The sequence below is a fragment of the Vanessa tameamea genome, chromosome 21 (genome assembly GCF_037043105.1).
Source record: "Vanessa tameamea isolate UH-Manoa-2023 chromosome 21, ilVanTame1 primary haplotype, whole genome shotgun sequence".
NCBI lineage: Eukaryota > Metazoa > Arthropoda > Insecta > Lepidoptera > Nymphalidae > Vanessa > Vanessa tameamea.
Window position 1 is genome coordinate 10163323 of NC_087329.1, and position 27766 is coordinate 10191088.

The 27766-nt window shown below is 35.1% G+C and overlaps 1 protein-coding gene and 1 long non-coding RNA gene across 2 annotated transcripts in view; both read right to left on the reverse strand.

The window, feature by feature from the left end:
* Positions 1-276: 276 nt before the first annotated feature.
* LOC135193888 (uncharacterized) overlaps positions 277-27766 on the reverse strand; it is a 69812-nt gene continuing 42322 nt past the window's right edge. The window contains exon 2 of the long non-coding RNA XR_010309498.1: positions 277-378. This is a non-coding gene — a long non-coding RNA (uncharacterized LOC135193888). The remainder of the gene's footprint in view (positions 379-27766) is intronic.
* LOC113394719 (TWiK family of potassium channels protein 7-like) overlaps positions 7115-27766 on the reverse strand; it is a 57645-nt gene continuing 36993 nt past the window's right edge. The window contains exons 2-3 of the mRNA XM_026632144.2: positions 8527-9173; positions 7115-8107 (exon numbers count right to left, since the gene is read on the reverse strand). Of these exons, the coding sequence (XP_026487929.2) occupies positions 7368-8107; positions 8527-9070 (1284 nt within the window). The 5' untranslated portion in view covers positions 9071-9173 and the 3' untranslated portion in view covers positions 7115-7367. The remainder of the gene's footprint in view (positions 8108-8526; positions 9174-27766) is intronic.

Below are 27766 nucleotides of genomic sequence, written 5' to 3' on the forward strand. Positions count from 1 at the left end.
CACTGTTTTAGTAAAACTACAGTCTATATAACTAAGTATAACATTATTCGGACTAATATTATAAAACCAAAACATCAAAATCAAAATATACTTTATTCAAGTAGACTTTGACAAGCACTTTTAAATCGTCATTTAACAAACTGTGTAAAGTAAAGCTACTACCGGTTCGGAATGTAGATTCTACCGAGAAGAACCGGCAAGAAACTCAGTAGTTACTCTTTTTCAACATCTAAAGATACAGTTATGTTAGTTAAATATAATTGTATGTTATGTCTCCTGCCTGGAAGTCAACAAGTATTAACTCCACGCTTTTTTATCATCTATAAAATCTTGTATCGAATAATATGCCTTCTTTACCGATGTATATTTTACAAATGACTTGAATCCATGAAACGACAAAGTTAAAAATGTTAAATAAGAAAGTACTAAAATTAACTACAGTTGAACATCGCGAGGTATACTTACAAGTTGGGCACAGAAAAGGAATTAGGCTGCCTAACGCCGCGGGCGGAAACTAGTAATATATAAAAAAAATGTCTCATCCTAACTGAATGTTTAATTTTTGTTAGCAGTGAAGAAGCTGTTTTCAAATAAATTACAATTTAATAAAATAATGGCCATCAAAACGATTATGATCGTAAGTTCTTAGTTTATTTTTATCATTTAGTATTTTTTCATAGGGAATAATCGTTTAAATAAATCGCGAACCATTCTCTTGTACGATTTCCATTAACATTTAACTTTTAATTTAAATTTAACTTTTGTGCGTAAAATTTTATATCGAATAACCAAACATCTTGAAAGATTGAACTCTTTGAGTTCTTTTCCATATATCTTTGAAGATATTTGGTTATCCAAAAATTCCACCAATTAAATTTCATATAATTTAGATGACATATTATTTTATATCTATATGAACCAATCAGTATTCAGCTACCGATTCACTTCACATCACAATAAAGTATAGAAGACGACTTATATTAACGATATCGAAGGCCAGCGCCGCTAGTCAGCCGGCGTGACACAGTCGGGCCGCGGATTGCGAAATACGTGTTCATTATTCCAGTAAATTGATACCCAGCAATATCGCATCGAACGTTACGGCCATTAAATTGAAACTGCCGGCTCGCGTGACGCAGCGGCAAGCGCTGCAAACATTCTACTTTGTCACGCCGCTCGCGAAATTGCCTTATAATAGCTACCGTTGCTGCGGCTTTATTTTTATTTTTTTATAAAAGATTATAAACAATATCGAATCAATGACATTTTAACTAACTGTATCTACTGCCAGTGGCGTGTATCTTCAGGGCTTTTTCCTCAGATCAGATCAGGGAGTTTCGTACCAATATGAAATTAACGTGTCTTTTCTACATTGAGCTTATTTATTTACTGGAAATCTGGATAGATAGATGTCTACCTTGGAAGGCAACAAATCTGGTATTCCTGAAATCAAATCCCGGGTCGTTTCAATAAATCGTGATTGGTTTTTTTAGGGAAGAATAGTTTAACTTAGAGAATCGCTCATGGTTCTAGGAGAGTCCTTTTGATTAATCATGACTCTCCGAATACGACAAATAATAAGAAGAGTTTGTGTTCTCACATTTTGAACTGTACAATAGATTTGAAATTCAGAGAGTTTAACTTCGTCCTCTTATGTAATCGTACGATAATGTCGACCGATATCTAACATTAGGGTTTTATTCGGGAATCTGTTAAATAATTATTTCATATAAATATCTTGACGTCATCCCGATTGACAGAATTGAGTAAATGATGTAGTAATTTTTTTTTTTAATTCTAGAACCGCCGTTAAACGAAACGCCAGCAGCGCGCTGACAGAACATATTTCTTTGACCTTTCTAATTTAGCCTCTAATCGAACAGAACGATTTAGGTGTGATGTATTTACAGTACGGTTATTTACATTTATTATTTTTTGAACAATACACATGTCACTATATGTTTTGTACAATGTATTGTACATTTTACAAAACATATAAGAAGAAAAACCCTTCAGTGAGATTTATGAGCGCAGTTAGGACATAGCGGAGACATCGTTATGTATGTTTTCTATGTAACTAAAGTAATGAAATGGCGCCCCATGTTTTTACTCTACTAAGAACTCCGTACAATCGCCAAAGAGACAAATTGCACTTCGATTATGTTACGCGTAAAACCATTTTATAATTCATAGCACTATTCCGATGGCAAGAGGATTAAGGATTCGACTATGGCGTTGAATCGACATCATAATACTATTATCATTGGTTGAAAACTTTAATAATTTATATATTATGATCTCATTCACTTTCTTCATTATGATTTATTAAGCCTTTAAATAAACAACCAAATTACGTTGTTTATTTATAGACTTCAAATCCTAAAACTCAGTTTGAAGCGTCACTTAAAAAAATACAAAATAATTGTTTTCTATTATTATCTAAAAATATATATTTATGTAAGTACATTGTATTGTGTTGTATATATAATCTAATACATTTTAACTCGATACGGTGGCGGAACGAGTACGTGCCGCGCAGATCGGCCACAAACATATTAATTCGGCCAAGTGACAGCCACGCTTCCAACAAAATCATCAATAATGGTCTATCAACCGAACCGCATCACAAAAGTCATTGAACTATTAATTTATTTATAATTTTGAATTAACTTAATTCCTCTGCTATGCTTTGGAAAATAGTTTGAAACTTTAATATTACCCGCACTACCAACCTAAACAAACAATGTAAATTTAAAGTTAAAAGTTATAAGGAGAAAGGAGCCACTCAGTATATCTGATTTCACATTCAGCACTGATTTTCAGATGGTCGCTTTATTTACGGGTAAAACCTTAAAGAAAACCGTCTCAGTTCCTTAAATTTCAACGAGAAACGGATTGGGTGCCTTTAAAAATAAGCTTTACCATATAACTAGTAATGTTAACTTCAAAAGTAGTAGATTACTCAGCTTAAAGATTCGCTGAAATATTAATATTCCTTTTGGTAAAAAAAATACGTCACAATAGGTTTCATTCATTGTTTCAGTCACGACGGTTTCATTCGCTGCGCTGAGTTAGCTATCCGATTCTATCGATTTTTTTATTGTAGTTCAAAAAATGTTTACTTAATATCTTATCTCCTTGTTATCGTTTTGTATATGACATTACGTATATGACATTACATGTAATAAGTCGATAAGAGAACGTAAAAATCTTATTAGACTAGACAAGAGTCTAGTTATAATTGTTTACAACGTCCGCTGTGCCCGTAATAGCAATAACCCTTCCAAAAAACCTTAATGTTTGACTGGGTCACTCTTACGGAAAAAATATCTCTAAGTTTAACGTATATTCATTATTATTTAACATGTATTCTATAAGTTAAAATTAAATGTTGTGCACAAGAATGTAGCTTACTTCCTACCTTAGTTAAAATTACGGAAGCATATATTATTTAAAAAAACAAAAGAACACAGATAGTTCCACGATGACGATTCCCACTCTTTTTATCAATTTGAACAATACGAGCGTGCTATGTCAGCTGCTAGGGTTGGGTTATACTTATAAGTTTACGTTCGGAGTTTATATGTGGGCACACGCACTCTAAGTTCATTGACAGAAGAAATTCAAAGTCAACTGGAAATATTCTCTACTACATATTCCCGTTTTGAAATAAAGATAATATTAATTCGATGTCCAATATTCAGATTTTTTTTTTAATAATATTTATTTATAAATAAAAGTAAAAAAATATGCCATTGTAATTCTGCATTTCTAATTTGCTGGATTTGGAAGTCGGTATTTATTCCGAATCAGAGTTATGGTAAGCCGCATTATGCAAAGCCACCGCTGCATCTTTCGCAAAATAGGGTATAGTTCATCATTTAACCACTAAGGGTTATTTACAAAATACAAATGTCACATACAAAAAATAAATAAAGCATTTTTTCCAATATTCACGTGAATTAAACCTGGCAGATACAAAGAACCGTGGTTGATTCGAGACTAACGCTTAGTTTGAGCTTCCCGCACCCCGCTCGTTCCCCTCGCGAAAACAGTCGAGCGCATCGTCCTGGATCAAAGTGACTTTAATTATTAATTTTTCGAATGACTAGAACAGGTGACAAAAATATAAGTATAGGAGCGTAACTTTAAATGAATCCATCTAACTTTCTAAGCAGAATAAATACTCACGAACCACAATCATAATCCACCTTGCGCAGTATATGCTGTAATGACATCTTAACAAGCAAATGTGTTGATACGGTGAGGTCTTGAGAAACTATGAATGTAAAATCTAGTCGTAATCTTATGTGATTGGCTATGTATCGTCTTATTGAGACTCAAGAGCCTTAACATGGTGACTTAATGGCTTTATGCTATAAAATGAAAATATAGTCATCGTCAATTGAGATTAGTACGATTGAGGTATATATACACTCTTGTTCGTCTGACGCCCAATAAAGCCGTTCATATTGGTTTATATTGCGGGTGTCGCGTCCGTGATAAATGATTGAGACGGTGTTGTGACGGGCACAGGATATATGACAACTCAATTTTCATGACTAGTAGCTCATTTAATGTATCTGTAATATATCTGTAAGTACCGTAAGTCGTAAATGTTCAACTTATTCTATTTGTAGAAGCTCAGGTGTTAATGTAATATTATTTCCACGGTGTTTTTACTGTTTTCTATTTTAAAAACAAGGCGTATGTTTCATGTACTAAATCGAGTAAATTTGACTAAATATCAAATTGTATTTTCATCAGAAGTATAAAGTAAAAATATTTAACTCAGTTTAGTTGAACTGAACTGACTTAAAATTCAGTTACAAGATTAAACTCACTCATGCTAACAAGTGAATTTAATAGAATCTTGAATTGAGAATCTGCATTCGAGACTACACGAAAGGGCATATCATTATTGAATTGGAAACACTCATGTAGGAGACCAACGAAAGAGATCTTATCAAATGCATATATATTTTTTAACATTAATACAATATTTTATTCAGTTATGAAACCTTCATTTGGCAATGGATTGGCATAAGGTTATACGATTATTCATTAGTTTTATAATAAAAACATTAAGCGATGCTTCTGTAACATTTGACAAGCTACCAGCTGATAAAACTACTTTCAAGTCACAAGACACTACTTCCAAGACGAGGGTCTGGGCCCTCTGTTTTATAGATCATATTTAAAAGGTGCTTGTAACCGCGACATCATTTGTAAAAACTTGAGCTAAAACAAAGAGAAAAGAAGTAGAACAGACAATACAATATTTCGATCGTCTTTCGTGAATGTTTTCCTTCTGGGATTAAATATCCCTTGGATGTCTATCAGCGTTGGATATTTGAACTTTGAGTGTTTCGCTAATGGATAGACCAATATAGAGACGATTTTTAAAAAGATCACTGACTATTGTTTAATAAATAAAAATAAAGATTTGTGACATAGAGATTTATAAAGACAAAGATCCAAAACATCAAAGATAATATAAAATATGTTTATCAATGCCGGATCTCAAATATTCACTCCAGTAACGATTTCATCGAATGAGACTTCTCTCGCAAGATTAACCCACTTTTGTATCGATTTGTCGATCCATTTCGCTCAAGCTTCAAACTTCCCTCTTATAGTAACTTTAAAGCTTTTAACGCAGTAATCAAGTCGGTTTGGAGACAATATTCACCACAATGACTTGTTTGCATTTATTTTTACTTGGTGGCAGGGCTTTGTGCAAGCCAGTCTGGGTAGGTACTACCCACTCATCTGATATTCTACCGCCAAACAGCAATATTTAGTATTGTTGTATTCCGGTTTGAAGGGTGAGTGAGCCAGTGTAACTGCAGGCACAAGGGACATAACATCTTAGCTCCCAAGGTTGGTGGCGCATTGGTGTAATGTACGGAATGGTTATTATTTGTTACAGCTTCAATGCCTATGGGCGGTGGTGACCACTTACCATCAGGTGGACCATCAACTACTATCAGCCCTAACAAAACATGGTATCATATGATACACATTACATTGTTTTGATTTTCATTGAGCCGAGGTGGCCCAGTGGTTAAAACACTTAATTCTTTGATACAACTGAAGGGATTCATATCCGGGCAGGCTGAGTTTACATGTGATCAATTTGTGTTTATTATTCATGTCACGAGAGGCGTCGTGGGGAAACCTTCACTTTTCAGATAAAACGCTGCCAGACGTGCGTGTCTACACTAACCCGCATTAGAGCGGCGTGTTGGAATAAACTGCAAATCTTCTCATAATCTATCATACATCATACAAAAAAAATTACTCAATCACAAAATCATACCCTACCAAGTATATATACCGCGCTAGTTCGTTAGTTAATTTTATTTAAGTAAAAATATTGTGTGATCGTCCGTTTTACTGTTTTATTCAAAGTAAGTGACTCTCTTACACAGCTGCAACTTTACTCTCCGTAGAAGCACATCTTGATTCAGCAGTTCGTCGTGCTCCGCCCGCCGCAACCTTATTAATATCAGCTCTGTAAATTAGGTTGAAGTTCTGTTTGTAAGGACGGTTTTTGATCTTTTATATAGACTCATAAGTAGTATTGCGATTTATAGACCTGCAATCTCGTGTGTAATTGAACATTAATTATTTATACCGGTATTTCTATCGTTGTACCAAATCAAATGTAATTTATTCAAGTACACATTACAGAAAACCTTTTTGAATCGCCATGAATTTATTACTGATACAACTGAGTAATATTTAATGGTATTGTATTTCGGTGTCGATGTACGGTTAGACAAATGAAAGGTGAATATCTATAATAGCAAGTTAATATAGGAGTTAGTATTAAGAAACGTTGCCCATAAACTACTTTTTGATTCATGTTGAGAAATAAAAATAATGTTAATTGTAAAACTTTAAGTTTATTATAATATAACAAATCTTGTCCAAATCAACAGACCTATGGTTAGTTCGTCGGCGCCGTGACGTCACATAAACACGTCGTCGGCGAGCGCGCGACTCTCGGCCAACACGCCGGCGTTCTCGTCCTCGAAAGTGACCATCTTGTCGCGACGAGCACGCGCGCGGTCGCCCAGTGCGTTGATGCCGACCGCCACTAGTTCGCTAGCACCTACGCCCGTGCAACTCAGATTGAACTCGCTCAAACTGCGCGGCACGAAATACTCCACGCATCTCTCCGCGTGACCGGCAGACCGGCGAGCCGGGGTATTCCTTTGGAAACTCTCCTCGCCGTACGCTGATGATTTTCTTCGCGGTAAGCTGTTGAACTTAGTCGGGTTCGCACTATCAATCTTGAAGCTTACTTGAGCCCGCTTCTCGTGGCAGTTTATAGACGGCACCTCGGCCGTCTCTCTGTGTCAGGAGACGACGGCCATGGAAATATTTTCATCGCATTTCTCTACACTGTGCACTGCGCGAGTTTTAGAGTTTCCTGTACAGAGGGCGGTAAAACCGCGGAGAGCCGAGCTCATGTCCTCTTGAATGAGATTAAAACACATAGCTACCACTACTATACCCACTAGAATATATATACAACACACGCCTATGGCGATGTCCTCCGCCTTCGCGGACACGGTGCTGGCGTATAATCCAGGCCTTAAATTACCGAAGCCTATCGTCGCGAGACTCGAAAAGGAAAAATAACATCCATCTATTAAGTTCCACCTCTCTGTCGTGTGAAATAAGAACGTACCTAAAGCTATATATAGAATGATTAAAAGTAAACTAATTAGGATTGGCACTCGCGTGTGGTCCCGGCACGTCCAATGATAACCTCCATTTAAACTGTCCAGATTTAAAGCGGCTTGAAACGGCGTTCGCCTTTGACGATCGTAAAGTTTTTCTTTTCTATCACAATCGACAAATTGCTTGCACTCGACGCCAGGCAGAGAGTATCGGCTCAGGCAATCCGCTTTTGAATGAAAGTCACCGCTTTTAAGGCGCGCTGGGCAAAGTTTGGAGTAGAGAGAGCGGAAACTCCTCGCTAGTGCCTCGCCAATAGTCGACAGGTACAGCATTATTAGTGGTATGCCCACACATGCGTACAGTATCGCCGCTACCTTGCCCACTGACGATTTTGGAGTTACGCTTCCATGTCCTGAAACAAAAGTACCTTTTACTTTTATTGTCAAAGCCCGTATAAAGTAATAAGATGTACTTGCAATAAAATTAAACCAGTTCCAATCCAAAGTTTGATTGCTTCGTTTTAATAACTTAATTATCTTTATTAACGATGAGTTGTATACATTCTAAATTTTAGGTTAAACGAAAAAAATATGTAGATATACAATATAAGCTTTTGGTTTTTCTTTAAATTATTAAAAGACACCAATTCACAACAGGGGTAATTGTGAATTAAAAAATTAAATTTAATAACAATAATTGCTGAAATAAGTCAAAAAAAATATTTTTAAAACAGAATGTTGTCATTTTGTTCAGCTCAGTTGGCTCAACTTGGGACAATGTTATTATGGACTATTATTACATTCAACATATCTGTTCATTTTGAGTACTCACCGATTGTTGTGATCAAAGTAAGTGCGTAAAGAAAACTGCCAGCAAAAGTCCAGCGATAGTCTACAGCATCATAGTGGGTCGAGATACTAGGTGTGTCTCCAGTCTGCATCGATTTCATTAGAACCCTTTGAAAATCCATCAACTCTTTGGCAGCTAGCTTCGTCCAATTTTCTTTATAAAGAATGTTTAGGTCTTCTGTTATAGACCAGAGACGTTCGACTGTTCTCGAACGGAGGTCTCCACTCTGCGACTGACTTAAATTCGGTTTTGATGCTGCAACTGATGTCTCTTCTGGTATCGAGTTGCCTTCTATAGCAAGAAATAGAAACCCTCCGAGTAAGTTGTAGGTTAGGACTAGAAAGCATATCGCCAGACAAGTGAGTGGTGACGCGCGTCTTTTGTGAGCACATCTGCAGCAGAACAGCCGCGAGTCTTCTCGGCGTGAGATAAAACAGCAATTGGGTTCGTCGATTATGGACGGTTCGTTTTTTCGGAGAGCACGCTTCGACGAGTCCCGGCTGCCTTCGCCTACCATGTTGATCATTGGCGCATAGCTTACCGCACTTTGTACTTCTTGTGGTGCATTCGCTTCTTCGTTCTCAACATTCTAGATTCTCGTCACTCGTCGGAAGCTGCGGGAAGGTCATCTGCAACAATGAAAATAATTTCATGATTTTCTTTGTTTATAAGACGCATTTTTTATTGGTACCTAAATCAAATTAAAAGAAATTATTTCTATTCAAATAGAAATTTACGAATCTTTGAAACGCAAATCGTAAAGGATCATAAAGTTAAATAAATGCGCATGATTCAGAAGTATTTTTTATGTCAAAAATGACAAATTTAGAAATAACTTATGTCGATTTGATGGTGAGTTGATATTTAAACTGGAACATAGAACAGTTTGAGCATTCAAACGAAGAGACATTACATACCCTCCACCGAGATCATAGCGTTTATGAAGCTGTTAAACTGTAATTACCCAACCAAAACTATACAGTTGCGCTATTATTTCGGATATCTGACATTCCTAGGAAGATAGAACTAACTACTTAATATTATTATTCATTAATCAAGAAACCGCTTGAACTAGCTTACATAATTTGTCTTAAATATTATATTGTAGGTGGATATTAATAAAAGGGAAATAAAAAAGGGATTTTCGCGTCTTAATTCTCAATCAAAATTAATTACGCGCAATGTTATTTTATATAAATTAAAACTTCAAGTCAATATTTGAAACAGGCTTGAAAATTATTCTCTCGTGTAAAAACAAAAGATAATTCCCCAAAAATCCTAAAATAATATCTATAAAACAAAAACAAACTCGAATTGGAAACCGTTGATGCAAAAAGTTATGTCTCCGAGGAGAGTGTTCCCGACTTCATAAGCGATACACGTATTCAGGAGCAAATCGAAAGTTACATTATAAATCGTTGTTATTCCACATCACGGTACGAGCACTAGTTTATGTTGTAAGCAGCTGTGACAAACATTTTAATAATGCACGCGCCTCATGTGCGACAACCCAGATATAGAGTATAGAGCTCCAAAGAAAGATGACTCGTTCCGTACGGAAATATAGATCCCAATAACCATATGAGATATAAAGAATGACACCATCGAATTTCTAACACGCTATACATGATAGGGGCTTGAATCAGGAGAAGGGATTACGAACAATAAAGCTCCCCGACTATCGATGCATCCGCGTAGGCAATCTTCAAACAATATAGTGCTTATACTTACATTCAGTTATAAATAATGCTTGTAATGTGAGTACAGCCCTTGTCCAATGTACGCTAATGTTGTTGTATAAATAGCTGTGAGCAAATTAAAATATAAGTAAATATATAGACAAGCGCAGGGAATCTCTGTGGAAGTTTAATAAATATTGAAAGTATTAGGTACTAGAGTATTAGAACGAATTAACTCGTAGTCAACGAGCTTACTCACACGCGCTACCAGATTTCGCTCGGAGACTGATAAAGTTTATCCGTTATGATATGACAAGCTGTGTGATATAATTAAGAAGAAGTCATGATTCCACTCCACTCTACATGAGCATAAGCTTTTGTAATAAGGACTAAGGACTGGATATAGCCTTGAACAAAATGTTGCTGATTCAAACCCAGACAATGGCAACTTAATGTGTTTGTTTCGCGTTTATAATTCATCATTCACATCGTGACGGCGTGATAAGACAATCAAAAACATCCTTAATGTCCGAATAATCTTTCTAAACAGAAGAGCTCTCAGCCAGCAGATTGTTTTACTTTATTCTTCGGTAACCCTCGACTCTTTCACTAGAATTAGTAATATTTTTAATATTTCTATTTGATCTTAAAGAGGATGACAATCTTATTGGAGCGAGCAAGCTTTGGGCGATTGAACTAGGAAAAGCAATTAAGGGGAATTAGTGGGCAGTGGAGTATGAACGATTGCTTGTAACGAAGTTGTGGGGACGATCCGCCTCCCTCTCCGCAAACTTGACAGCACTCGTAACTGCATGAATATGTATTAAGAAGTAAACTTATGTGAAGTTTAGGTTCGGTCGAATGTTAACTCAATCTGTGCACTGGTTATACTATGTGGTAGTTTTTTGTGTCCGAAATAAATAATTATGTATACGTAATAAATACAATATTTAAATGGACTAATACTTGCTAGGCAGGAAAGAAGCTTCTTAATAAATCTTTTATTGATTTTTTTATAAGGCAATAATAATCCAAATGACAACTATAGTCTCCGGGAACTCTTCTAGCTTGGAAGCCCGCAAAGGTGAGCCAACCATCAGTACCGGGAGCATGCGCGAACGATCCTGCGATGCCCCCTAATAGGTACGGCTGGTTTTTAGTGAGTATGGGTAAGCTGGGGTGCATCAGGCGTGCTCAGCACCGGCGAGTCCCATACGAATTTATTAGCAATCAAATCTCTCGAGCTTGTCATATTACTCACTCATCTAATTTACGTAACATATCCCACTGACTAACCTAAGCACCCACTTTGCAAAAGTATAATCTACCAGTCTCTAGTGAAAGTCTATGATGATGTTCTACTTGGCCAATCCTGTCTTGTGACATTTAGTCGGACGTGTAATCAAACTAATCTAAGCTCCTTCGATATTATATCTCAAATCACATACACAGGGCTGCAGTAAATTGTGTAAGATATGTAGAGTTTCTTCTGAAGCGCTTTGGTGAACGCACCGTTTACTATTTACCAGTAAGTTAAGCTAATTTGAAAACATTGAATATCAAACAATTCCTCGTTCTAAAATGATGACCTGCATGTAAGGCAGGGAATTGGGTCAGTATTTTAAACTTACACTGCACTGACAGATGCGATGAAAATAACACAGAGTTGTAGACACGTAATTTAATATTGATGAAGTATTCAAGGCAATGTAAGCTGCAGAATGTTAATGTACACTCGCTCTGAAAACAGTAGTTGTTCACATGTTTCCGCTTTCAGCGCGTCTATTCAGTGACGTATATTTGAAAGGCGGTGCCTTCGGGCAAATAATCAAAGATGAAAAGGCTTCCTTCGGAAACGTGTCACGCTTTCTCTTAGGTTTGTACCAACTAGAATACCAATAAGTCAACTTTCTTGTCTTAATTTTACGACCGAGTGAGACTAAATTGAGTGTTGTAATTCACCTCAAAAGGCACATCAGAAAAAGACATTTTCCAACATAATCCAATTACTTTATACTGAAATGAAAACTGAAACATACATGTAATGTCATTAGAGTTTAATTGTATAATAATGTTTTTATACTTGCCGAATATATTTTGGGGATATTGTTACATCGAATGCCTTGTCAGTATAGTGGCTAGTTTGTTTGACACTAGATCATCAAGAACTAGGTTCGAATGTACTGTCTCTATAATAAATATTATTAGGTAACAATTGTTGTTATTTTTTTTTTCAATTACAAAAAACCTGCCTGAGGATGAGACCACTCTTATCAGACTATAAGAATGAAGATACAAAGTGCACTACGATATCGGCCCTGCCCGTTTACGAGTTTCTGCTTTTAAAACTATAACTGATACACTGTTTTTTTATATAAGATTTATTGATTTGCAAAATATTTACTATCTATTAATTTTACTGTGAAGTATTTAGAGAAATGTAATATAAACACTGACTATCAACACAGTTCATAATAATTGAGCTGTATATTGTACTAATACTTTCTTTATTGTATAAAAATAAAAATTCGAATCGGAATTTTATCGAACCTTCGAGAATTAGAGCGTAACGGCGACTCTCTCTATTACTATCAAACGTTTACTGGATAGGGTTCCATGGAGGGTTCCATCCCGATTGTAAGAGATTCAACTTTCATACAATATTCGGTTACCATTAGCACATATTTTAAATATGTTACAGTGAAGACACTTTTCTGATCGTACTTTTGACTCATAACCTAAGTTGATTTAGGTTAAGTTAATTGGTGTACTTGGTGGTAGAGCTTTGTGCAAACCCGTCTGGGTCGGTACCACCCTATCATCAGATATTCTGCCGCCAAGCAGCAATACTTGGTGTTTTTGTGTTCCAGTTTAAAGGGTGTGTGAGCCAGTGTAACTACAGGCACAAGGGACATAACATCTTAGTTCTCAAGCTTGGTAGAGTATTGGCGATGTAAGGTATGGTTAATATTTCTAACAACGCCAATGTCTATGGGTGGTGGTGATCACTTAACATCAGGTGGCCCATTTGCCGGTCGGGTTACCTATGATATAAAATAATTAAAAAAATGTTTTGTCTTTGCTACATACATTTACATACATACATTAACAGCATGTAAATTTCCCACTGCTGGGCTAAGGCCTCCTCTCCCTTTGAGGAGAAGGTTTGGAGCATATTCCACCACGCTGCTCCAATGCGGGTTGGTGGAATACACATGTGGCAGAATTTCGTTGAAATTAGACACATGCAGGTTTCCTCACGACGTTTCCCTTCACCACTGAGCATGATATGAATTATAAACACAAATTAAGCACATGAAAATTCAGTGGTGCCTGCCTGGGTTTGAACCCGCAATCATCGGTTAAGTTGCACTCGTTCTAACCACTAGGCCATCTCGGCTCGTGTCTTTGCTACAGTCAACAAAAATGAGTACCACTTGACTATGTGGTCTTTGCGCTCAACCTAGTCAGTACTACTAGTGCATGTGGTGTGTGGTACTCTAACAAGCAAATGACACGTGTATAAAAATAGAAAAAACCTAACGTAATAAGGAGGTATGTGTTTCGTCAAAACTACTTTTGACCGACATTAGAGCTCGGACTATAATGTTATATACACACATCTTTGATACAACGTAAGTGTAATATAATTACTATTATTTATAATATTAACGATGTTTAAATCATAAGTTCGTTTTCGAAAGCAGTCGGTGAAATGTTATTTTGCAATAACGACGACCGCCCACTCGTATAACTGAGGAGTGTTTCCTCAGCGCTCGAGTTGTGCCGCGCTCGTGTTTCAAATTTCTTATAAATTATCCGCGAGAGTTGCTTGCATTGTACTTAAATATTACATTTCTCCTTATCTTGGCTTGTAACTAACTAGACTAGCTATCTCATTTGACTGCGTCCGTTATTGATTGTGTATCAATCAAAAGTTTAAAAGGAAATTAGCTGTGCACTTGTTAATAGCAATGTATATTATAATATTATTTTTTCCAATACAATAAAATCTCGTTATCTACTTTTAGAAAAAAAGCAAAGTATCTGAAATGTCCCACTCCTGGGAAAATATAATCTCTGTTCTTAAAGTTTAGGAAGAGGTGAGTAGAGAAAGTTTCGTTTGTATGTTTCAAATCGAGCTTAAATCCAAGCATCTGTGGCCACAAAGTTATTTAAGTCATTTTTATAGACTTAAATAATGGAATTACGATATTTAATTTAAATAGATCTGAAAAAGTACCAAATTCTTCACATTTATTAAAGACTAGCTGTGCCCGCAACTTCGTGATTTAAGTTATTTGAATATTGTAGCGTGATTTTATTTTTATTCTATATATAATTCTAAAATAAAAGTAGCCTAAGTTACTGCTTATTACATCCGCTATCTGCCAGTGAAAGTCCCATCGAAACGTTCCAGTCCCGTTCCAGAGATTAGCCGGAACAAACAGAGAGACAGACAAAAATTGTAAAAAATGTTATTTTGGTAGGTATATGTACCGTGTATACATACACACGCATTTAGTAAAAATGGGTTATTTTGATATTACAAACAGACACTCCAATTTTATTATATGTATAGATAAAAGATAAGAAAATAGCTGGTTCATAATTTTGACAAATAAATCCCTATGTCGCCGTTTTTTTTTTATATTAATGTTTTAACTGTTGTAACTATTTCAAGGGGAGCTAACATTTCAAAGGAAAATTCTATCTCATTCTTAGTAACGTAACGATTAAGTAAGCCTAGGGCGTCCCAAGGTGACGCGTTAAGTTATTTAGTGGTATTAACAGGAAAATTAGAAAAATATTCATAAAATTCGTTGATAACTTTTACGTCTTTTATTTTATTTTCATTAGGACAACCAACAGTAGAAACAATATCACTTCCAAAATAAAAAATTACATTTCAAAATTATCAAGGCAAAAGTTCTACTACTTACAGGTAGTCTTACCATGCATTATCATATTACACAATGTGATTATTGAAAATATGAATTAAACATAAGCATAATAATTAAAAATAAGAAATACAATACATTTTGTAAACTATTATATAATAAATAATAATTAATAAGATAAATCATATGATTAGAATTGAGCACAAATGAAATTCTTTATTTTTCGACTGAATTGAGGGCGACTATCGTGACATGTGTCTAAATCTTTTACTTTAATACTGATGGTGATGTATAACAATGATAATCTCGATATGATGGATTTCCTACCTGGTTGCGTTTTATATAACCTGGTATAAAAGAAATGGCTCATATTACGGAAATTAATGTGAGGGACGCTTAAATAGAATTTTGATGAAAAGTTCCGGACAGTCAATATTATTATTAAATAAAAATTTCATTGACAATATTTTTCAATGATGAATTTTGTATATTGAACAGATTGCATCTTTCATTATAAGACTGAATTTATCCTAAATCTATATGATAGTTGACGAAGAAACTTTTTTGTATATTCTCGACTCTATTAATGTGCAATTTTTGACACGATGACCAAATTAAGCAACAATATTCTAATCTGCTACGTACGAAATAATTAAAGAGAATTAAAACAGTTTCACTCCTTTTCAAGTCTTTGGAGCACCTTAGAACAATGCCTAGTGATTTGTTTGCTATATCAAGAGCTTTATCTATATGCAGTTTGAAATTCAATTTATCATCCAATATGATGCCTAAGTCACGAATCCTGTCAACTTCCTTTAATTCTATATTTTTTATATAATATTTGGATGGTATAATTATCTTTTTACGAGTAAATTTTATGTGATAACATTTGTCAATATTCAAGATCATTTTATTATTATCACACCATTCAATTAATTTGCATTGATTTTCCTGTAATAAAACAACATCAGAAAATTGTTTTATTACTCTAGTTAATTTTAGATCATCAGCGTACAAACTCACGTGACAATCCTTAAATATTGGTACAATATCATTAATAAATATATTGAAAAACAATGGCCCTAAATTCGATCCTTGTGGGACTCCCGAGGAAGCAACGAATGGTTTAGAGTGGTGTCCATGAATTACCACTCTTGAGATTCTACCAATTAAGTAAGTTTTGCACCACTCCAGCAGTCGATCTGAAATACCATATGATTTCAACTTATTTAAAAGAATGCAGTGATTAACCTTGTCGAAGGCCTTTGAGAAATCTGTATATATGGCATCCATTTGAAGGCCACTATCAATACATTCAAAAATATTAGAAACATGAAGCGACAGATTGGTCAAAGTAGAGCGTTTATTTATAAACCCATGCTGATTATCATTTATATAATTTTTTACGTGATTATATATATTTGTATAAATTAGGGATTCGAAAACTTTAGCCATAGTACAAATGATTGAAATTGGGCGATAATTAGCAATTAACTCATGTTTACCACATTTATATATAGGAACAATGCGTGTTTCTTTCCAAACTTCAGGAAGTTGTCCAGTTTCTAATGATCTGTTATAAATTATTGATAGTGGCAAACATATTGCCTTTGCACAATTAACTAGAAATATTGCAGGAATATTATCAGGTCCAGGTCCCTTGGCTATATCAAGTCTTTTTATTTTATTATAGACATCCTCCATTGTATGGACAAGTAATATTGAAATCTAGGCAATGAGACACGCTATCATCAATAGCATATGTCGAGGAAAAGTGATTCCTAAATAATTCACAAATGGATTTTACTTCATTCGGTATAGTCCGTTTATATTACGGGATACTTACTCTACATCAAATTTCAGTTTGTCTGTTTTAGATTTTGTAATTATGTTGTTTATATGTATAAATTTAGGATTACGGTTATATTTTTTAAATTCGTTCGTACCATTTATTCTGATAACTGGATTTGATTACTTTGTTGGAAGGTTTTACAAATAAAATTTCTAAATTTAAAAATGTTCTACCTACTGAAACAAATTGGGCTCAAAATAAATAAATAAACTTAATGTACTAAATAAAATAATAACTTCTAAAGGAATTGTAGTGCACCTGTACACGTGCATGCTGTGCTCGTTCAATTTGAGTTCGTCCTTCAAACTATAATGGAAGTGCGATGGATGTGAACCGAGTTAGCGTGGAAGTAATGGATAGTGGCTATTAAAGTACAGTCAAAGGCGAATGTTTCGCACCGACTACAGAGCGACTGCTTCCCATACATTGCCTTTATTTAGATTATATGGAAGTTTGCGAAGTAACTTAAGGTACTATCTTTTATATTACATTTTGGACAAAACGCGTCAGAAATAATATTAGAATTAACATCTTGACATAAAAAGAGATATTTTGCACTAAATATAGTACATGTTTTGTGTAGTATATGTTTGTATTTTGCTTGCAAACTATTGTTGGGTTATGTATATTATGTTCTGTTTATACTATTTAATAAAAATAATTCCATATCACATAGAAATCGTGCCATGTTATTAAGCTTTATTTATTTTAATAATATAACAATCAAAATACATTTTAAATATTATATTCGATATAAAAGCTATTGAAGCGACGCAGTAATCGTATAAAAATGTTAAAATAATATGCATTTTCACCCTCGTTAACGAATTGAATGTTTCAACGAAGTGTTTAGACATAACAAGCTATTGTTCTCTTCGCAAAATATAATAATGTCTCCGTAGAGGTGAATAAAATAAAATAACAAATAAAAATGTTATCAAAATATTCGCTACTATAAAATATAAGGTTAGATTGCCTGAGGAAAAAATAAAGGGGGGAGAGAACAAAACGAGGCGAGTGGTGCCTCCTCCATCGGCTGCTTTGTTGGCGGCCTCGGCCGCATGAAAGATATCGTTATTCTATCTCGAAGGCATTGTCTCAACATCTTCGCGGAACTCTCCGCGAGTGACGACGGAGTCGCTAGTTTATCGCACTGTCCACGACGATACGAAATGACGCCTCTCGAAGTGCTTACATTGCGTATCGTTTGTTCTGTTTTATGGGTCATTCCAAGTGTTACACGAGACTAGACATATTTCATACTGCAGGAGAGGAAACATTTTGCAAAGTTATTCATATTTTTACGAGGCTCAGGAATATTTTATTTCAGCATTTGAAATTTTGACTACGAGGAAAAATAAAAGCAATTTTCTCTAAGAAGTTTTGGACAATTATTCTAATTACTTTTGTCCCGATGTGGTAGTTGTCTCCGGTAAGTCGTCAATTGATTTCATAATTCGTCTCCATTACAAAAATAGTTTCTACTGTACTGCAACACGTGGCCCAATCCAATTCGATGACTTTGCATTACAAATACAATTAAATAAAAAATATTGCATGGGAACAAATAAAATATAAGACAATTTAATTAAGTTTTTGTTGTTTGCTAAATACAAGTAACTGAATTCATTGTTTTAGTTCTTTCAAATGATTATATTTCATATGAATAATTTTGATTAATTCTTAAAAATATTAATCTTCTTTTATATTACTTAGTAACTAAAATAAATATTTGATTTTAACCTCCTAAAGCGACGATTCAAAACTGCTCGAATGAGCTTTTTAATAAAGTATATTTTATATTTGATTTAATAATTTATTTACAAGCGATACTTAAAGTATTTTGCAGAGCTCGGTTGTCATTCTACATCATCGAAAATAATGTATCGTCAGCTTCGTGTCCTACATTTGCCAACTCATATCCGTTGACTCGTGCTCTTCACGTTGCCGCCAGTGTTTGAGTCTGTCTTACTTCCAAGACGTGCCGCCAGTGTTTGAGTCTGTCTCACTTCCAAGACGCACCAAATGCAAATACATATTTCACATCAATATTGCAAAAATTCGTAAACTCTTTGAGGACACAATTGACTTATACAGCAACGGAATCCATAGTCGTTTGAGCTTGTTTAGGAAAACAACGTTTAAAAAAACATTTTCGTTTTTAACACTCGTGAGAGACATGCCATGCTGTAATCAACATTGCGTCGAACATCAAATGTTAGTTAAATTAATAAATAACTGAGTTACATGGGAAAGGAATTTCTCGAAACTCGTCAGACTGTAACTGGAAATTCAATATCGTCGGCATCTTAATTGATAGCAGTCTAGGATCAATCTCAAATCTAAATCGTTGGCAATGACGTAGCGGGCTCGGGCCTCGATTACTTGTTTAACTTCAAGTGAGAACGTCTAATCGTAATCATTTGTGACTTTATAATATCTTAAGATCTTTTTTATTTTAATGCTTAAATACTTTTCAAATAAATAATCCAATGAACAGTATGATTAGTTTGCAAATTTGTATTCTTACTTATTTCATACTAGCGACCCACCCGACATTTGATTTTATTTGAGCAACAGTTACTTATATTATTATATTAAATATTATCATAAATACTCAGGTGATAAAAGAGAGTTAAATAAATAAAATGGCGTGTAACGAACTTAAGCGGTCGCGCGATGGACCGCGCCGTTCGGATGGCGGGCTGTAACAGAATAACTTCGACCTTGAGATTTTAAATCCATGTTTCACAATAAATTATTATACATATTTCTCTCTTAATATTTTCTAGCGCACTTGTCATTCGTCACGCTTCTTTACGTATATATAGCACCGGTCAGCGAGCGCGGATCGCAAGGATAATATAAACTTAACATTAACAATCGTACACAACAAGAGTTGACGTTATCTGAATTAATTGCAGATAGTGGAATAACCCGAGTCGATCTCGGGCGCGTTATCTGATCGAGTTAGTCTCTAATGCCTCTTATACTAGAAGAACTAAAGCGATTAATAACTCGTTAATCTGTTAAACTTATCAGATTACATCGAAGCGAAGCAGCTCTCTCTACCTGCGAGGTGACGCCTTGCTCGACTAATGACGTTTTTATCACTTCGAGGTAAGGATGACGGGAGAGAAGGAGAGGTAGGAGGGAGGCGACGATTAACAGACAGGTGGACTCGGTCCGCCAGAAATTCGGACAGCTTGTTACGCCTAACTTTCTCTCCGCGCCAATTGAATACTAATCAGTCTCGAAAAAAGAAACGAACTCTGTAATAATAAGGAGGGAATGAATTTTTATGTAACAGGAAAATTATTTATATTTATTCGTTTCCACGGTTTGTGAGACTTTGAATTTATTACGCTTTTTAATTAGTTTCGATCGTATCGCAATGGCGGAAGGACTATTTTGCTTAAATCATTATTATAATTAATTATCTAATAACAATTACGTTGTTTTATTAAAAAAAAATTAACTGCTAAAAAGGATTTCATTCTCATGATAAAATCATCCTTTTATAAAAAGTCGCTTTTATGGTGCAAGTTGTGTGGTCACTACAGTTTAATTTTGACACCATCAGTATACCATCTACTACAGTTATTGTTATGCCCCATTGGCTTGGCAATTAATGACTGAACATTAAGCCTCATAACATCTCATTGAACGTTATAATGAGGTATCGCTGTTTGGTGAATAAATAAAGAATGATACCACGCAGATGAGCTCGTGAGTTTGTTTATAAATAATAACGGAAGATCTGCCCTGCATTTGTGTTTAATATCGAAATTATTGATTACATCGGATTGTGACCGCGCTTCTTAATATATATCAGATGTCTAATGTCATTTATATTGGGGAATTCGTAACGATTTCGTGAGAAAATGTGAAACTCCTAAAAATACAAACATATTACTCCTGGTGGTAGTTTGTAGTCAGTAACACTTTTTTGAGCGTTGTCTTCCAACATGAACCACCAACAAACACTATTGCTTAATTAAAAAAAAAAACTTGCTTGCGGAGCTTATTAAGGTGAACATCGTCCCACGAGCTTTTCAAGCTCGTCAGTCCTTTGTAATGTCTAAAGGCTTAAATTATTAGAAGAAAATATTTACAGTATAATATTTTCAAATTCGACATTTTACAAAGTATCAACGATAGCAGGTATATAATTTGCAAGTGCTATGTTTACGTATTGGCACATTAATAGAATAAATAAAATATTTAAAAGAATTGCTCCTTGACATCATGAGATAATTATTTGAATATTAAGGTTTCGTGCATTCAGGACAAACTGTGTCACAGAAAAGGGCAAACTCTAACACCTAGACTATACAACGTTAATAATTATTTTATGTCATAAAAAATATTCAAGTTGTAATAATAAAAAAATAACCCATATATGAGCGTTTTGTATTCAAGAATATTATAAAGATAAACTTTTTAGATAATAAAACACTCTGGAGATGAAACGATCACCTCCAGGCCATTTCAAAAACTAATCTAAATATATTCGTTGGACACAGCAGCTGCTGCTGCTAAAATTCCCGCTAATTTGCTTTCGCTGGTTCTTGTCAGATCTAAAAGGTTTGTTAGATGGGACACATCAATTGGCGCGCGGTGTGGTTTCGGGCGACTCGTTCGCCGTGACGGCGAATGGCATGACGCTCTCTTATCCCGTCCTGCTCCATTTCCGCCGCCGCTTCCTGCTCCCTTGTGTGTATTTGGCGTGTATACGATATACTTAATCTTCTTTACATAGTATAAAACAAAGTCGCTTTCTCTGTCCCTATGTCCCTTTGTATGCTTAAATCTTTAAAACTACGCAACGGATTTTGATGCGGTTTTTTTTAATAGATAGAGTGATTCGAGAGGAAGGATTTTGTATATTACACATAGACAATATAGTTAAGTAACACTGATATTTTTAAAAGTTTCTAATTTGATGTCGTTAATTTATACATTTTTTGCGCTTACATTGGAAACGCTGGCTGAACCCTACTAGATAGATCAAAATAATGTACTACAGAATTACACAATACACCTCAAAAATGTCTACAAAAAAAGTCCATGATGGAATGTGTCTATCTGTAAGTGATAATCCACAATAACATTTTTTTGTCATTTATTTTTTACCACAAATATTGGCTAATTTTCGAAGCGATTTTAACCTATACAGCATTAATCCTTATCCAATGAAATACCTTAAATACATTATTGATTTAATATTGATCTATATGGCCCTTAACAGCATATGATTTAAATGAATGTTTTCGAAGATAAGGGGCGCGTCGGAGGCCGCGGTTCTCCCTGTAGCACTTTGAATTTAGCAGCGATCGGACGCGGTTATTATCGGAGATCTAGCGATTGAAATAACAATCCATACTTCCATACTATATTATTAATTAACATTATAAATGCGAAAGTGACTCTGTCTGTCTGTCTCGCTTTCACGCCAAAACTACTGGACTGATTTAAATGAAATTTGGTACACAAATAGTCTAGAGCCTGAGAAAGGACATAGGCTACTTTTTACTTGGAAAAAAGTGCTGCAAAGGGTTGAAAAGGGGGATGAAATGTTGTAAGTTGTTGAAATTATTGTCATGTTTAGAATTTTTAGAATTAGAAGCATAAAACTTATAGGCTGTACACTTATAAACTAACATATTATGACACCCACTCAGGAAGGAAATTTGGATATTCTACCCGTAAATGGGTGAAATAGGGGATGAACGTTCGTATGGAATTTTTTAAATTAGTAACATGAAACTTTATTTTTGGGATACTGTACAAAAATGAGTAGATACGTATTTAAGCGTTTCTGGATAATCTACCATTAAGGGGGTGATATAAGGGTTGAAAATTTTATGGAAGTCGTCATTTTTTAAGCTAAAAATATGAAACTTTATTTTTCGGATACTGATTAAAAATAAGTTGATTCGCATTTAAGCGTTTCTGAATATTCTACCCTAAGGGCTGAAATACACACCAATGTGGTATACAAAAGAGGTATTACATTAGCGTAACATTTTAAGTTAATTTGTAAATATATTCATATTCGGCGCGGGCAAAGCCGCGGGTAACAGCTAGCAGGTAGTAATATTATAATAATGAGAAATATCTGTCTATTATAGTAACAGAACCATTGTTTAAATTTTACTCCATACTTATTTGTCGGTTTTCGTTGATTATAAATTATTTTGTTAACCATCAATTTTTATATTTCAAGACAGAGAGAGAGATACGTGTCGGCGACTCAAATAGTCAATAAATAAAAATCATAACTCATAAAAATTGAATTATTTTGTTATATAATATAGGTAAGACGGACAAATGATTAATCATTACCACCTCTTGTAAAAACGTACGCTGTAAGAAATATTGACCACTGCATACATCGCCAACGCGCCGCCAACCTTGAGACCCAATATGTTTTGTCACTTGTGCCTAAAAGTTAAACTGTCTCACTCATCTTTAAAACCGGAACTCACAATTGAAATGAATTGAACAAAAATAAGCTTTGCTGTGTGGCTTTATAATATATAAAATAATAAACGTTACTTTCGTATGTCATGCAACATTGAAATTCGTCTTTCTGGATTTTCGTCGCGGGGGCTTTAGACAACGCACTGGTATACACTCGCGTAGCACACGAGACCCGCCCCAAGATAACGGGCTTGCGTGTTTGTGTCGTCTATAAGAGACAATGACGCTATTTGCTGATGATATCGAAACTGGTCGTCGAGTAGATGGCCCACAAACACGAAGAAGAAATTCCTACACGCACACTTACGCAGTTTCGTCAACGTCTTATTTGAAACTTTTAGTAAGTACTGTACGAGCTAGGAACATTGTTATCGAACATCGTGTTATCTTGTATTAGTTATTTTATTAGGAAAAATATCAATCCGTTATTATTTTGGAATAAAATTAGTAGTAAAATAAAATACCTTTAACAAATAATAGTAGTCTAAAGAGGAAGGAAGGAAAGAAGTCTCAAAAAAAAATCAACAAAATTTAATTCAGTATTCGTTAATTTAGTGATTTAGATTTAGTTTTTAAATTACTCTCAATTACAATTATTACGAGAATTATGTTGGATATGATTAATACGTCCTATCAACTGATTTCAGACGCAGCGGATAATAAATAAAACATATATCTTTTAATTTAATTCAGACCACACCACAATGAAAAATATTATTATAATAGGCTCACGTAAGAAATGCAAAAAAGACCAACTAAAATTATAACCTTCTTCTGCTTTAAAGTTATTAAATAGCATTTGCAAACTACACCTTTTTTAATGAATACTGCGCTGAAAGATTCATATTCCCGTCCAAGTAATCCCACTAAATGGAGATTCTACCCGGAGAGTATTCAGAAAATCAAACTTAATAGTCGACTTGGAAGCATTTACAAGACATATCGGCTACTCTGAAACTATGTCGTAGGGACAAGTTTCAATGACTTATTTTAACTTTAAATTTATTACGCCGTCGAGATGTACAGGGTGGTCAGACATCATTCTTATAGATTTTAAAGTTTAATTTAATTTTAAAACATTTTTGAAATGGTGTTGGCCGGATATATTATATTAATTTTTCTGTAGTATTCGTGAAAACCTTGAATGAATCAAATTAAAAGGCTTCTACGATATATGTATGTACCCGGAGAGACAACAATGTCAGTAAGTGTGCGGTGAAGTGTTTGTAAATTATAATAATGACTTTTAAACGCTCAAACAAATATTACATAATATTAAACCGTAGTATTTGAGTTCGGCCCGCAATTCATAGGAGAACAGTCAATTACGCGAGAGATATCATAGTGCATTCTCTATTATATATCCCCCCTCCCAACCTGGTGGGACGACGAGACTGACCCGACAAGAAAGAGTTCAGGCGCAGGACCGTCGGTTTTAAGTGCTTTCCGAGGCACGAGATTGCACTTCCAACTTCAGGCTTCCACTGAATTTTTCGACCGAAAAACATTATACATTTTCATCAAAAAACATTATATATATATATTTACATATTAATCAGCTCATCTAGATTATATCAACTGATAAACAAAATCACACTCACACCGATTATATTCAACCAAGCAAATATAATACAAACATTATCGGCTCTCTGAGAGCAAACTATTTGTTGTCTGAATACAATTTATGACACGACTGACTTTGTAGCATTAATCGGGCTACTTATTAAGCCGAATAAAATTCATTACATTTCCGCAACCGTCAGATATTATACAATAATGATAAATTAAAACAATTAAATTATAACGATTCATTCTGAATTCTATTTCTCATTCGCCACATATTTTTATTTACATATTTTTCACCAAAATTGTTGTACTTTTGGCGAAAGTTTGTTCAACTGACCTTTACAAACAACGGCCGTGTAATTCTCGACGAGAAGATTTAAGAATAGCTCCGTAATTTGTACTGTTTATAGATATATGTAAGTTGTGTTTTAACATAAACAGTTCGGTATTTTTGTGCTTGCCACTACTCGCAATTCATTGTAACAACTTTAAGCAATTTTAGAACCCTTGCGCCGTCAGCATAACAGTTGCCCATTTTCCTTTCGTGAAGACGCTCACACGAGACTTGCTACAAATTCGACAAATGACGTAAAAAGTAACGTTCAGCGTGATACGATGCGGATGCGGCGAGCGACGAGCGACGAGCGTCGTAGAATTGCAAAGCAGGCATTTACACGGAAGCGGTGCGCCGCCACGCGTTACTCGCTCGTTAAATCTGTATTAAACCCGAATAATGTCGACCGGTTTTGTCGAATATGTATGAAGTTTTTGATATTGTAATTGCTCACAGTTTTGCGAGGCGTAACCGCCGTTTTCAGGACTTATTCGTGCTTAAATTCGGATGGCAAAATATTAAAATATATAACGACTTATTTAGGTCATCAATGCCATTTTAAAATTAAATAATGATCTCGTACAATAATATGATTCATAAAGTGCGATTTAATGTTTTAAGAATAGATAAAGTTCTTAGTAAATAGATAGCTTTCGTTCCGAGCCAGAGAGTTATTTTATTCCGGTCGATATTTTTTCTCCCGTTATCGATTGAACCAACTCTATGAGGAGGAGACGATGAGTGGGCAGGTGTCGTCGCCGCGGACTCCGCTACACGTTACCTACGTGCGACACACTTTACCATTCAATATCCGCGATATGACCGAAAATCCGTGATTTAGTTTTGCTTCACAAGCTCTTTTACGAGTAAAAATTTAAATCGATAGGAGCACCTGCAGATTGATAAAATATTCCCTTTCTTGATTTATTTTTATATCACAAGTTTGTACTCGGTCACATAGCATAACGGTCTTGATTCGTCCGAGCAGTGCGCCGAAGCTGTGTGTATATTTGCCGGAAAATTATAATTCTGTTACAACTTTGTGGTGTAAAATGGGAAATATTTTAATGTACTGAAGAATGCCTGCACATTTTGTAGTTTGTTATGCACGTTAATAAAATATTTGCACCGAGCTATGCGAAGTATTGTTGGTTGTGCAAAATACCGGCCGCTCTTCCGCGTTCTGTATACAATTCTCTGAAAATATTATTCGTATAGCTTTTGCAAATATATTCATATTTTTTGACAATCGTGGCATGAGTTTTGCATGACATCGCAGCTTTCTAGAATATTTTATCTAAATGTAGTTCAGAGGATTTCTTGCAAGTCAAAAACTCAAAAGGAGTAGTTTTCAAAAACATAATATGACAAAAAAATAAATTAGGAAGGCTGATATGGCAAGAAAGTTTAAATAAAGCGGCTAAATTAATCTTTACGGGACCTTATTTACAGCGCTTTAGTCGCATTTTTTATTCAATTTTTTATATTATATAGGTAGGTGGACAAGCACATGGGCCACCTGACGGTAAGTGAGCATCACCGCCCAGACAATCGCGCTGTAAGATATATTAAACATTCCTTACATCGCTAATGCACCGCCAACCTTGGGAAATAAGTTGTCATGTCCCTTGCGCCTGTAGTTACACTAGCGCACTCACCCTTCGAACCCGTACAGTACTGATTACTACTGTTTAGTGGTAGAATATATGATGGGTGGGTGGTACCTACCCAGACCGGCTTGCACAAAGCCCTACCACCAAGTAAACAGTAACAGCCAGGTCCTGTTTGGCGGTGGAATAAATGTTTAGTGGTGTCAAATATATATAACAAATACAAATATATATGTATATAACAAATATGAAAACGTGATTGTGAGAAAATATGCAATTGCATCGAGACAATTTACAGTCACAGCTCGGTGTTTTTTCGCTGTGTTTATGAATACGCGTGTAGTCTATTCTGATGCCTTTATAAATAAAACATGCCCTTTAAATATAAGCCACGAGACCCTTTACGTACTGTTATAGAATAAAACTATATAAACAAAATTAAATGTATCCCTTTCGTCCCAAAACGTCCCTTCCGTCTCTTAGCAGTTCTTGCGAGTCAGCAGTCATCTCCATAAGGCCTGTTAACGCGTCGTGAAGCGTGGTTGTGTGAGTATGTTCAACACATGTGCGTAATATCTATCCCACTGTATGTATGTGGTGTATACGAGTAAGTGTTAACTAACATAACTTGTCGGTGTGAGATGTGTGTGTGAGGGTCGACTCGGGTAATTTCCCGATGACATCGAAAGCTGTTTAGGAGATAGCTTTTACACGAAAAAGAAACATCGGCAAGTCTGTACCGCTGTTATATATTAGAGGAAAGTTTCTTGAAACGAGACTAGAGTCTCCACACC